Source organism: Crocodylus siamensis, chromosome 1 (assembly GCF_052110815.1).
Source record: "Crocodylus siamensis isolate JL-2025a chromosome 1, ASM5211081v1, whole genome shotgun sequence".
NCBI lineage: Eukaryota > Metazoa > Chordata > Crocodylia > Crocodylidae > Crocodylus > Crocodylus siamensis.
In genome coordinates this window covers 256,434,801-256,453,285 of record NC_143395.1, presented here as the reverse complement: position 1 = coordinate 256,453,285, position 18,485 = coordinate 256,434,801, and the positions used below count along the sequence as shown (strand labels likewise).

Here is an 18,485-nt window from a genome sequence, read left to right as displayed (position 1 = left end):
GCAGCAAACCCAGAAGTGGACCGGAAGTACTTCCAGTCCACTTCTGGGTCCACTGGGGAACGCGCTGGGGAGGTCCCCCTGCACCCTTCCTGGCTTGGCAATCGGTCACAGGGGGACCCTTGGTGCCCCCCTAAATACCCAGGAGGCACCAGTTGCTGAGCCAGGGGGGCGCAGGGGAGCCCCCTAGCATGCTTTCTGGTGGACCCAGAAGTGGACTGAAAGTGCTTCTGGTCCACTTCTGGGTCAGCTGCTGAGCACTTGGAGGAGCTCCCCATGATCCTTTAGGATGCTTCATGAACCCCAGCATTGCAGCATTCACAAGCCACCTGCTACTTAGGGGTTTATAGAAAAAAGCATTTAAAGCTGTGTCTATGTCTGAATCAATTCGGAGGGTTCCGATTCAATTTGGAGAGATTAAAGGGTCTTCTGATTCAATTTGGATTTGGAGATTTGGCCATTAAATCAGGCCAAATCTCCACCGAATTGAATCAGGGACCAAAGCTTTGCACAGTCCCCGTGTCCAGGTCAGGTAGGCACCTCCCTTCTCAGTTCTTTGAATACAAAGATGACAGAGTCATCCTTGATTCAGATACAGGTTACCTAAGGAGGGCCAGAAATCCAGATACAGTGTTATGCCTAGTTTTTCCTATAAGTTAGCTCTATATGCCTTTCTGCTCAGTACCAAATGCTCTGGGTCATTCCTAGATGCCTAACTCTCTCCATCATCCTGCTAAGAATCCAAGGTACATAACCTTGCTGATTTGGATCACTTTCCAGGGCCAAGGCACTTAACTTTCTGGCACTGCACCATCTAAGGGTGCCACAAGATATCTAACACCCTTATGTTTCGCAGCTCCAGAGGCACTTACAGCTTATGAAAATGCAGAAAAAGTATTGACAGAGTAAGAATTGTGAAGACTTCTCCCCCACACACAGCTTTATCCATGTACTTCTGTCAGAGACAGAATTTTGGGTAGGCAGTTTTGTAAGATGACACATACATTATTTCCACCAAGAAAGGAAAATATCCAAGTGAGACAGCCACAACAATGCCATCTTCCAGCTACCTTCCCTTAATAACTTTGATTCTTCAGCAACAGAAATATACAGGGCTCACCTTTCCCAGGCCACACTTCCAAAGACCGTCTAAGGCTAGGTCTATACAGTATTGCATTGTTATCTGTAGATATACCCCAGGGGCCTTGTTAAACAGTAATTTTAGGTGTTGTCTGGAGCTATTTACCCCTAGATTGTCTGCAAGTTAACATCTTTTAAGTAGCTTAAAGCACTCATTATTCATCTTAATGTTATGTGACTCCAAGGTAGGATTATCTCTAATCCACTTAATTTTGTTTCTGTTCCATTAAGGTGCGTACACTCTCCACAGCTATTCCACCCAAGTTGAAGTCTTTCAGCATTTGCAGATACAGTGGCCCCTCCTGAGTCATGGCAGAGACACCAGGGTGCAACAGGTCACAGCTGTACAGGTCAGGGACAGACAGAGAAGATTTTTTAGCCTTAGGTGTGATTGTTCCATGAAGTTGAACAACACTAAGCCAATTAACATTTGTTTGTCTTACAGCATGAGGCCCTAAGTCTGTGCATCTGCCAATTTTTGGAAGCTATCTCCTTACACAATGTCTCCTTACGCATTGTCTACTTTCACTGGGGCAAGAAAGGCAGAAGCCTCAGGCAAAGCTGTCTCTTTCCTACATTGCTATCTGCAGTAAGAGATAGGATACAAGAGTGCAACTATACAAGCCAAGCCACCATCTGGACTAGTGTCAGCAGCTGGAAAGCTGCCATTTCCAGCTTATCTGAGGGCAGCTGTTGGCTTGTGGACTCAGAGGGTGTGTAGTCTTTTGTGCTGATTAAGTCAGTGCCCATGCTAAAGTAACATGGAAAACATTTGAAAGGATTCTGAGATACATCTGGAACGACAGGTGCTGACTTGATGCATTAGAGACAGAAAAAGAAGATGGAAAAAGATGCAAGTGAGTAGATGTTCACTAAGTGGTATTGGTGATGGTGGGGGAGGGGGGCACAGGGGAGTACATGCCCCCACCCAAGATTGGCCGCCGCTGGCTTCTGCAGGAATTTGCTGCTCGCCACCCCCTTGCTGACGTCACTGCCAGCTTCTACTGGCTGTCACTGCTTGACACTCCACCACTGATGCTGCCACCCACAAACTGCCTCCCCAGTCTCAGGAGGCACCAGTCACCCATGCTAAGTAGAGAAGCAATTAAGATAGATCCTGATATCTGGTGGGTAGAGAGATACAATAGGCCAGATCCAAAGAAGAACTCCAGTACCCAATTTATGATATAGGTAGGATTAAGACGCCAAAATCCAAAACACAGAGCCTGAAAACCTGCTCAGCTGCCCCCCAACTCCTGGACATGCCTGAATTCTGTATGTGCCATACATTTGGACTTCAAAGTTCCTCAGGCACCTAACACACTATTCCTGGTTGTGTCCAGAAGTGCCTCACTCTTGGTACTGCTCAGAAGCTCAACAGTGACCACATGCCTAATCCCAAACAGGCCCCAACAATTTGCACTTTCCCACCTCAGTCTGCCAATGGCCTAGATTCATTAGGCATTTCCAAACAACATGCAGCACACACCTCTACAGGATCAGGTGTCATGCAACATGGAGTGGTGACTGATATTTTCTTTTAAAAGATTACTGGAGAAGAAGCCTTCCTTGTTATACCAAGGCCATCACCAGTTCTGCAGCAGCTGCAGCAATAAGGGCAGCAGCAGTTGGGTAGGAGTCCCACACCTGTATGCTAGCACCTTGTGCTGGATGCAGCCTTCAGGCTGCCAGTTTGACATCACCGTGTTATACAATAGTCTGTGGTTAGAGCACTCATCAACAAAGTAGAAGTCAAGTTCAATTGCCTGCTCTGCCTGAAGGGATTCATATCCACCCCTCCTTCCTCTCAGAAGAGAAGGGAAGAGAGTGTAGGAGGGCAAGGCTACTTACCTCATTTCCAGTGGAAGATGTTTCAATTAGAATAAAAGAAACCAAGATTCACTGGATCAGAAAGAAAAACAAAAAACAAAAGAGAACATGGCAACAGACGCTCAATTCAAGCATTTGCCCAAAGAAGAGGAGACATACCCTCCAGTCCCTGTTCCCAAGCCTGTTTATGCATTTTATCCAATGATTGTTTCAGGATTGCTCTAGCCATTGCAATCAAGGGTTGTGCTTCCTTTTGACTTGCTGCCTCAGTAAATCTTTTTCTTTTTTCTGCAATGTGGAACTGTTTTAACAGGAATGAAGAGTGCTCCCACTTCATCCTAGACAGTGATGCTTTATTGTGGAACTAATTAGTCAACTCCACAGTAAAGCACATGTGTAGATGTACCCAGTATGTTTGGATTGGAAGAAGCAGTTTCAGTTTTTTCCTGATGTGTGAAGTGAAGCAGCACACTGATAATTAAAATCTGATTGCAAAAATATATATATATGGTGCTTGTCCAGGGTTTAACTTAGTGCCACCCTTCCTTGTTAACATTTGACAGGAATTTAAACATGTTTCTGAGCAATGCAAGAGACAAAAACTGACGAACTGTGGAAAGCCTTTATTTATTTATTTCTATTAATAACTAACATACAAAGTGCCTCTCCAAATGAGAGCTCATATTGATTCTGACATAATAAAAAGTCCAAACTAAGGAAAACTGTCACTGGATTCAAAAGCAGGGACCATAAACTAAAAGGAAAAATGAGGAAGCAAAAAGGACAGTCCAAATCCAGAAAGATGTAATCAAAGTCACCATGTTCTCTAATGTCCATACAAGGGTGTATGAGGAAGCTAATCCTAGAACCAGTGTGGTCTAGGCAGTAGCATAACTAAGGGGTGGGACAACTGAGGCAGTAGACCCAGGCACCACCTTTGTAGGGTGGGGGAAGGGGGGCAGAAAAATACTTATGACTGCAGCAGCAGCTGATCACACTGCTGTAATTGACACTGTAGCAGCTGGCACTGCCCCAGGTGTCACATGTTTGACCAGGGTATGGAGTTGCCTGGCTATGCCTCTGGGTCTAGGGAAAAGTGAGAGAGCACTGGCTTGGGAGTCAAGTAACACACATTCTATGTTTGGCTCTGGTAACTTGCAATGAGAAGCTGGTCAAGACACTGCCTCTGCTTCTATTGCCATCTATTGTATCTTTTGTCTATTTAGAGTGTATATTCTCCAGGGCAGAGGCATAACCAACTGTTTCAGCACCTTCAGCAAGGGTTGGGGAGAGGGAAGAGGAAAGGTTATGTGGAACCAAGGGGAGATGCAAGCAAGTTTTACCTCACTTGGAGACCCCTCAGGGTTGCTGCTGCTTGGCACAGGGTTACTGCATTGTGACTGTAGCAGCCAAATCAGTATAAGTTCAGGGATGCTGCACAGACACCTCACACAGCAGTTCTAGCAACCCCCATGGTTTGGACTCCTTGGGGAGTGTCCTCTGGTGCCTCCTGTAAATCTGCTCTTGGCACAGGTGCCCCTGGCAGGGCCATTTTTAGGGTCCCTAAGACACTGTCTCTATGATGTGCTTAGGAGCGCAATCCACTCCACACATGCCAAAACCTAGAAATGTGGCAGAGAGGCCCTGAGTCCATACCAGTAAGCATTTTTGAGACAGGGAGTCCAAGAATGCTCTGGGCATGTGCTCAGGGCTGCTGTAAGGCAGCTAACTGCTTCATTTAGGAGAACTGGAAAACATAAAACAAGAGTGAGTGAGAGGCTTGCTTCAGGGCAGTGCTCCCAGGTGTACCACAATGTCAGTACAGACATGCTCTTATATGTCTCTGATGTATATACCATCTATCTCCAAGGGGCCCTTGTCTCTGTCATTATGCACAGTAGCCTTAATGAAATCATAAATTACAATAAGCAATAAAGATCTCCTACCTTCTTTCTGATAACTGCCTGCCACTTCTGTGCTGCAAGTCAGATGCAAAGGAGCAAGCAGTGTTTCACACAAGATAAGCTTGTTATAGCCAACATTTTTAGGAATGTGGCTAAACTTTTGTACGTGGCCAGCTTGGAAGTACTTATCTTGGTGGGTAAATATGAAGAATTAGCTCAAATTCAGGTGAAAGTATGTAATGATTTAGACCAAATTGGTAACTTGAAATAAACTCACTAGGAGCAGCTATCACTCACACAAAGGTTCTGAAGAAACTCAAATGTAAACTTGCAGAATTGTCAGAAAAAAATATGCAAACTGTCACTCAACTCAGCCTTACAGTCAGAGGACCAAAGGAAAACCATTATTCTGGATAGTCAATTTGAAAGCAGTTGGTGAAATTACAGAATGATCACACATAACCAAGTGGGTAACAAAGTAGCAAATAAATGTTAACATTGATAAGTGCAAAGTAACACATGGGAAAAATAACTCTATGCATGTACACATATAAAACACATTCTGTGATGGTCTCTGAATTAACCATTAATTGTCAGGGAAGTGATGTTGGAGCCATTGTGAAGAATCCTCTAAAAACATTGGCTTAATGTGTAGCAGTGGTCAAGAAAGCAAATAAAATGTTAGAAAATTTTAGGAAAGCAATTGAAGACAAAACAGAAAACATAATTATGCCATTATATAAGCTAATGTTGCACCCAGAAAACTGGGGTTCTGGTTACCACATCTGGACAAGGATACAACAGAACTAGGAAAAGTAGAGAGCAGGGCAACAATGAAGATGAGAAGTATGGGATAGCTTCCATATGAGGAGGGACTAAATAGGCTAAGCTCTTCAGCCTGGTGAAGAGCCAATTGAGCAGGACTATGATGCAGATTTATATAATCATTAATGGTAGGGAAAAAGTGAATATAGAACTGTTATTTACTGGGTGCATCTACATGTGCTATTAATGCAATATAGGCTGACTGTGCAGTAAAATAATGTGCAGTAAGACTTCCCCAGGAGTGCATCTACATGTGCATCCTGTTGGAAGCAAATCTGCTCCCAGTGGGAGCAACCTGGTACAGAGCTGCTCCTGTCTTGCACTGCCCCCCTGCAACAGCCAGGGGATCGCCAGGCTCCCCCAAGGTGCTAGCTCAGAGGCTGGCAGGGGCCACAGGGGCCAATCCCAATGTGCCTGAGGCCAAAAGAGCTTTATCAGCTGCAATGGCAGCTGTCTTCTGGCCCCATGCACATTGGGAGGGCTCCGGGCCTTGTGCACAGTGGGATACATAGCTGCCAGTGAGCCCAATGCCCAGCAGGGCTTCCCCACCCAGCTGGGGGCTGGCCAGGAGCTGTTCCACTTCTGGGGAAGCTATCAGTGAGCCCCTGGTTAGTTGGGGATTCCCCACCCAGTGGGGGTCTGGCTGACACCTGTTCTACTCCTGGAATCCCCACCTAGCCAGGGGCTTGCTGGCAGCTGCTGCAGAAGTGGGACAGCTCCTGGATAGCCCCTGGCTGAGTGGGGAAGCATAGATCTTCCCAATCCCAGTGCTACTTAACTCCCAGCTCCTCTGGGGAGCCAGAAGCCACACAGCATTGAGACAGGGCAGGGGGGAGGGGTGGGGCCGAGACTGACCCTGTCCTAGCACTGATCAACTCCCAGCTCCAGGAGCTGATCAGTGCCAGGAACAGGGACAGAGAACTCTCCCGTCCCCTGTGGCTCTTTATTGGTGCAACTGACTGGGAGCAAATTCTGCTCCCATTCAGTGTCTACATAAATGCTGCTTCACAATAACTACTGTGCAGTTAATCTAGAATCTGTATTTACAGGTATTAGCTAACTGCATAGTAGACTAATTTACTGTGCCGTAAATGCCACACATGTATAGATGGTGACACTTTATTGTGCAGTAGATTAGTCTACTGCACAGTAAAGTGTCTCATGTAAACGTGCCCACTGTCTCACAATACAAGAACTAGGGAACATCTGACGAAATCATAAGGAAGTAGGTTTAAAGCAAACTAAAGGAATTTTTTTTTTAATGATGTGTAATTAACCCATGAAACTCATTGCGACAGGATGTTGTGAATACCAGGCACAAGAGGGTTCAAACAGGGGTTGGGCAAAGTTAAGGTGAGTAGGTCCATCAAGGGCTATTGAGCTTAACAGTCAGTGATGTCACCTTTCCATAGTGATTGACTAGGTATGGCAGGAAATGCATTGCCCTACACTCACCTGGCTTCTACTATTCTTACTCTAAAGCATATGCTACTTACCACTGTTGAAGACAAGATACTGGACTGTGGCATGAGCTATGGTTCCATCCAGTAGAGCACTTCTAAAGTTCTTAAGCATTTAGGGTATTTCTTATACACAGGCCGGTATGCATGTAGGTAAATCCAGTTGTATGCAGGCATTATGGTTCATACATGTAAGCATAAGGAAGCAAAGAAACAAAAAACCTATAAAGCAGTTATTTTTTTTCCTGCTGCAAGCTGGAAAGAAAGAGATGGATAGAGACAGAGAATGTTATTGTTATCTCTGGTGGGCAAGCTGAGGGACTGCGGCATTGATGAATGCATAGTCACATGGGTGGCAAACTGGCTCCAGGGGTGCACCCAGAGCGTGGTGGTGGATGGGTCAATGTTGACCTGGGAGGGTGTGGGCAGCGGAGTCCCCCAGGGCTCGGTCCTAGGGCTGATGCTGTTCAACATCTTCATTAGCGACCTGGACGAGGGTGTGGGGAGCATCCTGTTCAAGTTTGCTGATGACACCAAGCTGTGGGGTAAAGTGAATACACCGGCAGGCAGGGACCGCATCCAGGCAGACCTGGATAGGTTGGAGAAGTGGGCGAATCTGAACAGGATGCGGTTCAACAAGGACAAGTGCAGGGTGCTGCACCTGGGGAGAGGGAACCAGCATTATGGTTATAGGTTAGGGGCTGACCCTCTCAGCAGCACAGAGACAGAGAGGGATCTTGGAGTCATGATTGACTCCAGGATGAATATGAGTTGCCAATGCAATGAAGCAATAGCAGAGCCAACCGCACCCTGTCCTGCATCAACAGGGATATCACTAACAGGTCCAGAGAGGTCTTGCTCCCCCTCTACGCGGCACTGGTCAGGCTGCAGCTGGAGTACTGTGTCCACTTCTGGGCACCGCACTTCAAGAGGAACGTGGAGAACCTGGAGAGGGTCCAGAGGAGGCCACTCGTATGGTTGGGGGCCTCCATGGCCAGCCTTATGAGAAGAGACTGAGGGACCTGAATCTCTTCTGTCTCCACAAAAGGAGACTGAGGGGGGATCTTGTGGCTGCCTACAACCTTATCAGGGGCCACCAGCAGGGACTCGGGGAAAATCTGTTCACCAGGGTCCCCCTTGGAGTCACCAGGAGCAATGGCCACAAGCTGAGGGAGGATAGGTTTAGGTTGGATATTAGGAAGAACTACTTCACTGTAAGGGTGGCCAGAGCCTGAAATAGGCTTCCCAGGGAGGTGGTGCTCTCACCTTCCCTGGAGATCTTCAAGAGGAGACTGGGTAGGCACCTGGCTGGGGTCTCATGACCCCTGCCACCCCCAGTGCTCCTTCCTGCCCATGGCAGGGGCTTGGACTAGATGATCTGTCTAGGTCCCTTCCCACTCAGTGATTCTATGATTCTATGATCTCTACTTTTAAATACTTGGAAGGCACTCGGTTATGGGGTTGGTAAGGACCATATAAGTACCTTGACAGATAGCTATGAAGCAGAAGAGTCAGGCATGAGGGTTTCTTCTGTCTCAAAGGTTTCAGTTATCCACAGGATACTTGTGGGGGCTTTAAAGGAAGAATGCTAGACTTATAGTTTAAATTAGGTTTATATTCTAAAACCATTTAAGATTGATTTCGGCTTCTCAAACGCTTTCTTAAATGCTTCATTATTGTTGTTGCTGTTGTTATTGTTATTGTTTGTTTTGTTTTTCCTTAGGGATTTCTGAGTTTAGTTTGCTTTTCTGGTAATGTTGAACCAGATAAGACAGGACTTTTTTATTTTAATGTGATTCAGGAAATATATATATATGTAAAAGATTCATTGGGTAAAACAACTTGCACACATACTTGATGTATACTCCTATATTCTTTGTACTAGACAATGTAGTCAACTGATGAAATCATAGTGTATTATAAATGATATATGAACTGAAAACGTCTTTGAAGGTATGAAGAGAAAACAGTGACCAAACCATCACTGATGCATTGTTCTAACTGATGCAACTGTTAATGAGGTGCTGGTTAAGAAAACATTTGGAATTGAAAGTTCCCTTATTATTTGATAAAATATTCAGGTGCAATGTAACATAAAAAGCAGTGTAAAGCTAGCCATAAAAGAGAAGAAAGAAACAAGAACAGCATTCTCTGTCCCTAATGCAACTGGAAATGTTTTATTCGTATATTTTGCAGTTTTAGAATCCCTCAAGCAGTCAACTCCAGAAAAATCAGATGGTCACTTCATACATGAGTATGTAATTTCAGTACAAAAGGTGTGGATTGTTTTTCATGCATATATAGCAAGATGTGGTTTGAAAGTTTTATAGAAGATCCTTGACTGTTGGACCAACCTGCAGTGGTCCTCTAGCCTGAATTGTAGTTAGGCCTGTCCCTGGAAAGTAGAAACTCTCCTAGGAAGGGATATATAGTTCATGTATAACTTCACCTCCGAAGAAGAAGAGACTGAAAACCATTATATTTATAGGACCATCATTTTACAACTGAAAGACCCTACGTATGTTGAGCTATGAAAGATGGTGCAGGATCCACTTGGACTTTTAGGCCTTTTTTCCCACTAGTCCTCTTGTGTATGACCATTCAGTGTGACAAACATTACATACAGATAAATGTGCTAAAGACTGAGAGACCTTTTCCATACTGATTTAGTCATGGGTTTGTATTTACTTAGTGGCCATACATGTGCCTAAGGACATTGTTTACAGGTGTATTTTTTACACTTTTAAGAAATGGAGTTGGGACATGGAGCCCAATTCTATGCTGAATTATGGTTCTTGCATCCCAACTGAAATCAGTTAGGTTGTGAAGGGTGTAAGATGATTGAGAGTTGGGTCCTTTAGGGCATATGAATCTGAAGTAAAAAGAAGGAGAAAGGTGTACATTATGGACTGGGAGATCACATCCTATTAAGCACCACTTCTGAGAAATCTGTATCAGATGACCCTGGCAAAATACAATGGGGAAGATGTGGCATAGAAGAAAAGCATAACTACAGACTCACTTCCCTTTGTCATTCTACCTAAATCCCAGAAAAGATGGCATTAATTTGTTTCATGCAGGATCACCTTACTGAACTCATAACTGGTGTTATGGAGTGACAGACCAGAGAGATCAACAGTCTGGAAGTATTTTTACCATGATTCAGCAACTGCTTGTCAGACCTCATGCACCTTTTGCCAAATAAGCAGCATTTGAAGGAAGCATAAAAAACCCCAAAGTCTTGCAAAGTTTCAGCTCAATTTTTAACCTCCCTTGTAACAAAAGGACATGAAAGCAAAGGCTAGACCATTTGAGCACAAAATATTTTAAGAGTGATCTACACGTGACACTGCATCACCGTAGCAATGGAGCAGCTAAAAATAACTGTGGGCCACCAGCACGGCACAATATGGACTGTTACTGTGCTATCATTTAGTTCCTTCAAAAGGAAGTACTAAATGACAGTACAGTAACAACAATGCCATAGGGGCCCTCTGTAGCTCAAGCTCTGCTGCATTGCTCAAGGTCTCCCTAAGTCTTTGGTGGTTCAAGCTCTTATGAAATGGACTGCGTCCACTTAGCCATGTGCTAGGTGTCCATTATGGCACCTAACTGGAGAACTGTGATGGATATTTCTATTCTTATCAATATTCGTATCCTGTTCAGGTATAAAACATGATGGCTTCTTTACAGGTTCTATAAAGATTACAAACACCCAGATTTCAGTGATGTCAGACTGCTTTATTACAGTTATAAAAACAGCGTAGCCAAAGACTAAAATAGATACAGTAGAAGGCCTTAATCTGGAATACAGAAGACTGAGGAGGATTTGATAACAGCCTTCAAATGCCTGAAGGGAGATTATAAAGTAGATAGTGATTTTATCTTCTCTTTGGCTGTAGGGCACAGAACTAGATGCAATGGCCTCGAACGGCAGTAAAGGAAATTGATACATGATGAAGAATTTTCTGACTATGACAACAATCAAACATTGGACAGCTATATAGAGGGGTTGAGCAATCTCCATGTCTGGAAATTTTCAAAAGCATGTTAGATAGGCACTTAGCAGGGATGGTTTGGTCAGGGGTGGTCCTGCCTTGACCAGGGAGCTGGACCAGAAGACTTCATGAGGTCCCTTCCAACCTTATGTTCCTGTGATCCTGTATCTATACAACTCACACCTTGAGTTCATCAAGCAAAATTTCCCTTGTGGCCATGAAGTATTATGACCTTTAGAGAGTATGGGAACCTAGAATAAAGGTCTCCATCATGCCTCTGGATTCCATGAAGCAGATCTCATAGGCTGAATAAGCAAGTACTTAAAAAGGAAGTAGGAAGTGGAAGAAAAGAAAAGCATCTTCTTGAGAAGCCTAACTGATCAGCTGAGAATCATGTTCTACCAAGCCAAATGAGCCAACTGATCTATTTTCCTTTTGATTTCTCTCCCAGGAAGCCATAGCAATCATCATGTGAAAATGTATTTTGTAATTGTAGAGATATTAAATCTTTGAGGGTAAATCTGGCACATGAAGAAAGTAGCTCAAAAGTACATAAAATAGTAATTTTATCTTGTTTGTTCAAAAGTGGGAATTTTTTTAATAGCAGGAGGTTGTCTATAAATATGAAGACAGAAATCATTGGTTATGATGTGATTATTCCCTTGCAAAATGTGCTAAGTTATAAAGCTGCATAATAACAGCTTTTAAATTATACAAGAAAAGTTCAGGCTAATATGAAGTGAAATGAGCAATGAAAAGTACTGAATATGGAAAATGCTTTCTGACATCACAAGATTTGTGAGAACAAGAAGAGTGTGCACATAGAATGGATAGAGAAAAGCAGAATTTCTTTGTTGCTACATGTCTTCAGGATAGTCAAAAACACCAATGTTTCAAAACTTGGTAAAGCAGAGTATGAATGATACTTTCTTGCCTGATCTGAGTGGTGTTTGGCTCATGTGGTATTCATACTATTGAGCCAGGTACAGAAATTACACTTTTACCAGTATAAGTGATTGAAAATGAGTCTGTTCCCATAATAGAACAGAAGTTCAGCAAACATAGACTGGTTTAAAAAAAGGCAGAACCTGGTCTAAGATTTCCCCTCCCACCACCAAAGAGTGAATGTATCTTTGTTTGCTACTGATCTAAAGTATGCTGCTTACCTAAAACTGTATAATTTAAATCAATTTCACCTTGGGATTTCTGAATGTCTGTACCTAGCCTTGGAAGCAAAGACAGTAATAACACTTTTATCTCCCCTCTGGACTTTTTGCTAGTGGGAGCAACTTTAAATTATGATAAGGATACCATTAGGGCTCTGCTAACTGAGATTTTTGAAGAATCAGAACCAGTAGTTTCCCCCTGCCAACTCTGGGAATCCTTCCTTCTTAGCCGTTGCCTCCCACATGTGTGTGTACTAGCTTGGCAGTAGTTTAAACCACATGAAGGCATCTAGGTAATTATGACATACTCCCTAGAGATGCTGGCCTTCTTCAACTCCCAGTCTGTGGGAGCTGCAGCTACTCAGAACTTACATAAACCAAGCCATATTTACTTAGAGGCTTGCATATGGATTTAGGAGCATAACTGTAGGCACCTACATTAAAATTATTAGAAAACATAAAATGCCATTAAAAATGATTTTTTGTGGTGCCTATCTGTAAGTCTGTAGGCTTTTTTTTGTCTACCAGGTGCAGTAATTTATTGTAACATTTTACTATCAATAATTTCATTCTAACCCATTCTCTGCTGTGATTGATGTTCCCTGGGGTTTTTTAAGCAGGAATGTTTTACATACTGTCCAAGAAGGCTGCTGCACCTTATCTGAAGCCCACTAAGTCAATGGAAGTTCTTCAATTGACTTCAGTGGCCTTTAGTACAGGACATCAATGAAGACTGTGGCACCATGTTGCTGTCACAGTGAAATAGCCTAAGAATTAAATAATTGGTTTAACTTGGTATGAAACACTGAGCCATACCACAGCTAATTTTCAATCCCAGAAGCAATCAATGGCATCCAGGGCTGATCCTGCTGTCACAGGTTGAAGAGAGTTTCCCTTGTTTTGAAAGGGAGTGAGATGGAAATGGATGGGCTGAATATTAATATTCAGTATTTTTTCTTTGGTAGGACAGAGTATTGAGTCTTGATCAGGAACCCACAGTACTAGTTGTTGTATAAAAATATAGGAAAAGGTGCTGTATATCATATGCCAAACTGTCATGTCAAAGAGATCAACAGGGACATTGCCTTGCAGAAAGCATGTCAGGTGCCCCCAGAAGCTCCATAGAGTACCCAGGTAGCAACAGGGAAGGATTCTCAGGCTCCTTGCTCACATTTGTCATGTATACCAGAGCCATGATCAACTCTTGCTCTGCCCTGGCAAAATAGTTCCTGAAAAACATTGACAGGTAATGCTACTCAGCTCCACTCCTTGCCAAACCTGGAAAGCTGAAACCCATGGTGACAGCTAAGTGGTGATTTAGTGTAAGGGTCAGTGTAAGAGCAGAGAGTAGTGGTGACAGAAAGAAGCAGTAGTGGCAGTGGTGACCAGGTAATACCATCCACTTGTCTTCAAGTGGAGCTGGTTGTTCCAACCCACCACCAGAAAACATTTCCAACTTCTGACCTAGTGGCTTTTCTGAAGCCAAACCTTTCCTGCTGCTCTTCAGCAAAAGCCAACAAATAAGATAACTGCTACAAAGTAGTATCAGTTTAATGAAGCATGAGGCTCAGAGTGATATGTCTTCCTGGGAGAAAAAGTGTCTAAAATCTGTGTAAGTGGCCAAAATACTTGCTACTAAGCAACTGATACTAAACAAAGGATGTAAATGGAACATCCTTTGTATGCCTACAGTACATTTAACACAGAGTCTTCTCAGCTATGGAATCCAAATACATTTCCCACAAGCACGGTATCGACATAACTTAACTCACAGCAGAGTCCCAGAGCAGAAACTGCAATGCAACAAATCAACATTCCATTTATTACTAATGAAACACGTGAATATATTATACCTCCTGTTGACCCAGTTCTGGTTTCCTCCAACAGAGGAAGGAGGGCAATGAAGCTATTAAATGGTACTCTTTGAGTTCTTTTCATAGGATGCCTCTCAGCTGGGCAGTCTTCACCAAAGGACAGTGTTTTCTTCTTTTAAAATGGAAAGTGCCATCTTGACAGAGAAGAGAGCATCAACAGAAATAGATGGTGGGAGCAGCAGCTATAGAAACATACTTAAATGCTGACACTTTCCAGACTTCCAGACAAAGGCATGGTAAGAAGAATTTACAGCATGAGTATATAGAAATACCTACATTAGCCAAATAATTTGATTTGTGTAAGTAATCACAGTGTACAACTATGAAGGCAAAATATAGACACATGGGCCCTGATTTCCTTAATATATATATTGTAGTGTGTGTGTGTGTATAAAAATATAAAGGACTTAGTATATCTGTCTGCATTGGCAACACATAGGGGGTGCATGCAGGTGCACATGCACCCCCTGAGATTAGTCATGCACCCCCTGGAAGCGCCAATCGCAAAACCAGAAGTGCCGGCAGAAGTGCACTTCCGGTTTCACTGCCAGCAGTTTCACACTCAGTGAACTGCTGCTGGGGGACCCCCACCCCATCGGTGATCTAGTGCCCACCCCCCACCCCCAGACTTGGGAGGCACCAGTCGCCCATGTCTGTTTGTGTGTCTGTCTGCATGTCTGTCTGTAATGCTCTTGGGCAATGGTGCGTGTGAGAGGGCCATCAGTGATTGGCTGCAGGGAGCTCTGCCTCCTCAGGCAGGGAGGGAGCCACTGCCATCTCTGGCAGAGAGGTGGAAGCCCCACTGCTCCGTGGGCAGAGGCAGAGGTGGGGGGTTGGGGGGAGGGAGCCACCGCCACCTCCTTAGGTGAAGCCCTGCTGCTCCACAGGAGAAGGTGGAGGCAGAGGTGGGAGGGTAGGCAGGGGGGAGGGAACAGCCACTGCCTTCTTGGGTGGAGGGAAGCCCTGATGCTCTGTGGGAGGAGGCGGAGGTGGAGGAGGGAGGTGGTGGGGAGGGAAGGAACTGCAGCCACTGTCTCAGGTGAAGGGAAGCCCCACTGCTCTGTGGGAGGAGGCAGAGGCAGGCAGGCAGGTAAGTGGGCAGGGGGGAGGAGCCGCCAGTGCCACTTCAGGCAGATGGAAGCCCCACTGCTCCATGGGAGCAGACGGAGGCGGGTGAGCAGGGGGGAGGGAGGGAGCCGCCACCACCTCTTCGGGCAGGGTGAAGGCCCACTACTCTGCAGCAGAGGCAGGCAGGGGAGAGGGAGCTGCTGTCCCAGAGGCTGGAAAAGGAGGCGGTGGCAGCAGCAGGACTGTTTACATGGCCAGCCCTGAAGGGTGAGCAGGATGGGGGATGGGGCATGGAAACACTCCCCGAAACACTGTGTCATTCATGATGGGCAATTGGCTAGTGTGTGTGTGTGTGTGTGTGTGTGTGTACGTGTGCATGTATGTGTATGTATACATACAGACACACATATATACAGATCTCCTCTGCCTCATTTTGTTTAAAACTGAATTCCACATGGAGGATAGGAGTGTGCCTGACCTTACTGCAGGTATATGGGTCCAGGAAGGTACAACAGATATTTTCCTTTCACCTCTCCTGAAGCTTTTTACCATTTTTTTTTTTAGATATATGCCACTTCTCTTCACTGTTACATTATACTAAAATATGAAACTGACATCCAATTTGCCTGTATTGTACATAATGTATTGTCAGTATCACACATAAAATCATATGTCTCATTTGACTAGAGAACTTATTTTCTTCGGAATAAACTTCAGTTTTTAGACAAAATTGCCACTGAGAGCTGAGGGAAATTTGCACCACGAAGGCTGCAGGATTTGCATCTAAGAGTCTGTCTTCACTCTGACAATAGGAATTTTTTTTTCAAGCTGAAGCACAAAGAAAATTAACTCAGAGTGCAGTGAAACAATCAAAAGAAAACTTTTTCCAGTCACTCTAACAATAACCAAAATATTTTCTCTGTCTTCTTTTTACTTAAATTGAGGAAATAAATGACTTTGCTGTCAGTGCAATTCCAGGCTTAATGAATCAAAATGTTAAAACTAGCAAAATGTAATGGGTTACTTTCTTAATTCATGGGGTTTTTTAGCCTATTGCATATAGCAGGAACTGATTTCATTTCACTATAACATTAAGTAAAACAGCAGTGAGGGAAGAGTCACCTCTCCTGAATTAGAAGATAAAACAGAAAAAGAGTTGAATCTTACCTCATGGGCAGAGGTTTTGTTCAAAATAACACCCAAAAGCTGAGACCAAAAGACAACCCTTTTATGAATTCTCTGTACCTCTCAACTATGAAAATAAATGGGTTGAACTTCTATAACAGACGTGCTTATGATTTTTTTTCATTTTTTCTGCTTTCAGTAAGACCATACAGAACAGTTTCTTTCAATTAGAACTGGGCAAGCAACTGGAAACGGGCCATTTTTTTCCCTCTGAATTTAGCCCTTTCCTTGTTCATGAATAACTGCAAGCTGGCAGTGGCCTCAATTGTCAGCTCTGTTATAGCCAGGTCTTGTAAAAAATGTTCCATTTAAACTACTTTTTGCTGGATAGTTGGATTCTGACTAAACAATTTTTAATTTTTTAAAAATGTTTTCTTTTTCTGCACAGAAAAAGTTGCTGCTTCATTGATAACTCTTTGTCTAACAATTGAAAAATCTATGCCTAAAACACTCAGTCTAGAGGTGGAAGGGAGAAGGAAAGTTGATGTAAAAGCAAAACTTTTGATCGGAAAAAAAATCCTATTTCCATCCAGCTCCATTTACACTCAAGCGGCACAAAAAAAACCTGTAAAAGTATTTTGATACAGGGAAACAACTTGCATGCTATTTTCCAAAATGAAATAAAAATCTAATCTTACCATTCTCACCAGATGTCTTGTCTTTTTCATTTGTTGCTCCAGCACCTTGCCTCTGGAAGGGAAGAAGAAGGTATTTGTCCTATGAATTCTAAAGCTTTGCATTCTCCTGCTGGAACTCCATTTGCCAGAGCCTAAGTCTTTCCCCTCCCTCATGTAGCCATTCATCCAGCACAAGATGGAGTTGACATACTCAAAACTCATAGACTCATCAAAAATAAGGGGTGGAAGGACCTCAGAAACTCATCTAGTCCAACCCCCTGATCAAAGCAGGACCATCATCCCAGCCAAGGCTTTGTCTAGCCATGTCTTAAAAACTTCCAGGAATGGAGCCAGGTCTTAAAAACTTTCACAACCTGTCTGGGTAACCTATCCCAGTGCTTTACTACTCTCCTAGTGAGAATTTTTTTTACTAATATCTAACCTAAACCTCCCTTGCTGCAACTTAAAACCATTGCTCCTTGTTCTGTCATCTGCCACCACTGAGAACAGTCTAGCTCCATCCTCTTTGGAACCCCCTTCAGGTAGTTGAAGGCTGCTATTAAATCCTCTCTCAGTCTTCTCTTCTCTAAACTAAGTAAGCCCAGTTCCCTCAGCCTCTCCTCAGGAGTCATGTGCCCCAGCCCTGCTCACCATTTTCATTGACCTCTGCTGGACTTCCTCCAATTTGTTCATATCCTTTCTGTAGTGAGGATCCCAAAACTGGACACAGTACTCCAGATCTGGCCTCACCAGTGCTGAATAGAGAGGAATAATCACTTCCTTTGATCTGCTGGAAACACTCCTACCAATGCAGCCCAGTATGCCATTGGCCTTTTTGGCAACAAGAGCACACTGTTGGCTCAAATTCTCCTTATTGTCCACTGTAACCCCCAGGTACTTTTCTGAAGACTTGCTGCTTAGCCATTTGGTCCCCAGCCTGACTCAGAACAGGAGTCCTAAGGGGCAGCTGTGCAAAAAGACAAGTCACCAAACAAGGTGTGAGTCAGGGAAGACAAACATATCTCAGGGTTGATATAGGTGTACTTGATCTTGCCTCAGTTCAGACAAGATGAACTCTTAGGGCACATCTACACATTACCCTACTGTGATGTTGTTACTGCACTGTGCTTTAGCACTTCTTTTTGGAAGTACTAAAGCACAACACGGTAACCACCTTTACTGGTTATTTTTAGCAGATACTTGCCATAGTGGCACATTATATTGGGGAAGCATGCCCCTATGGTGAAGTAGTTGCTGGTCATGTGTAGACATCCGTGGATGCTACGTCGCCATAGTGTGTTGCTAAGGCAATGTAGCATCACGTGTAGATGTGCCCTTAAGGTTCCTTCCAGCTCTGATTCCATGGTCAGAGAAGGCCCACCTTACCCTCTTCATGCTACCACCTATGGCACCAGAAGATA

The 18,485-nt window shown here is 43.9% G+C and overlaps 1 protein-coding gene across 1 annotated transcript in view; it reads right to left on the bottom strand.

Annotated features, from left to right (window-relative positions):
• Positions 1-18,485, bottom strand: part of PCP4 (Purkinje cell protein 4) — an 85,788-nt gene that overhangs the window by 35,558 nt on the left and 31,745 nt on the right. The window contains exon 2 of the mRNA XM_090031635.1: positions 17,086-17,137. Within this exon, the coding sequence (XP_089887761.1) occupies positions 17,086-17,137 (52 nt within the window). The remainder of the gene's footprint in view (positions 1-17,085; positions 17,138-18,485) is intronic.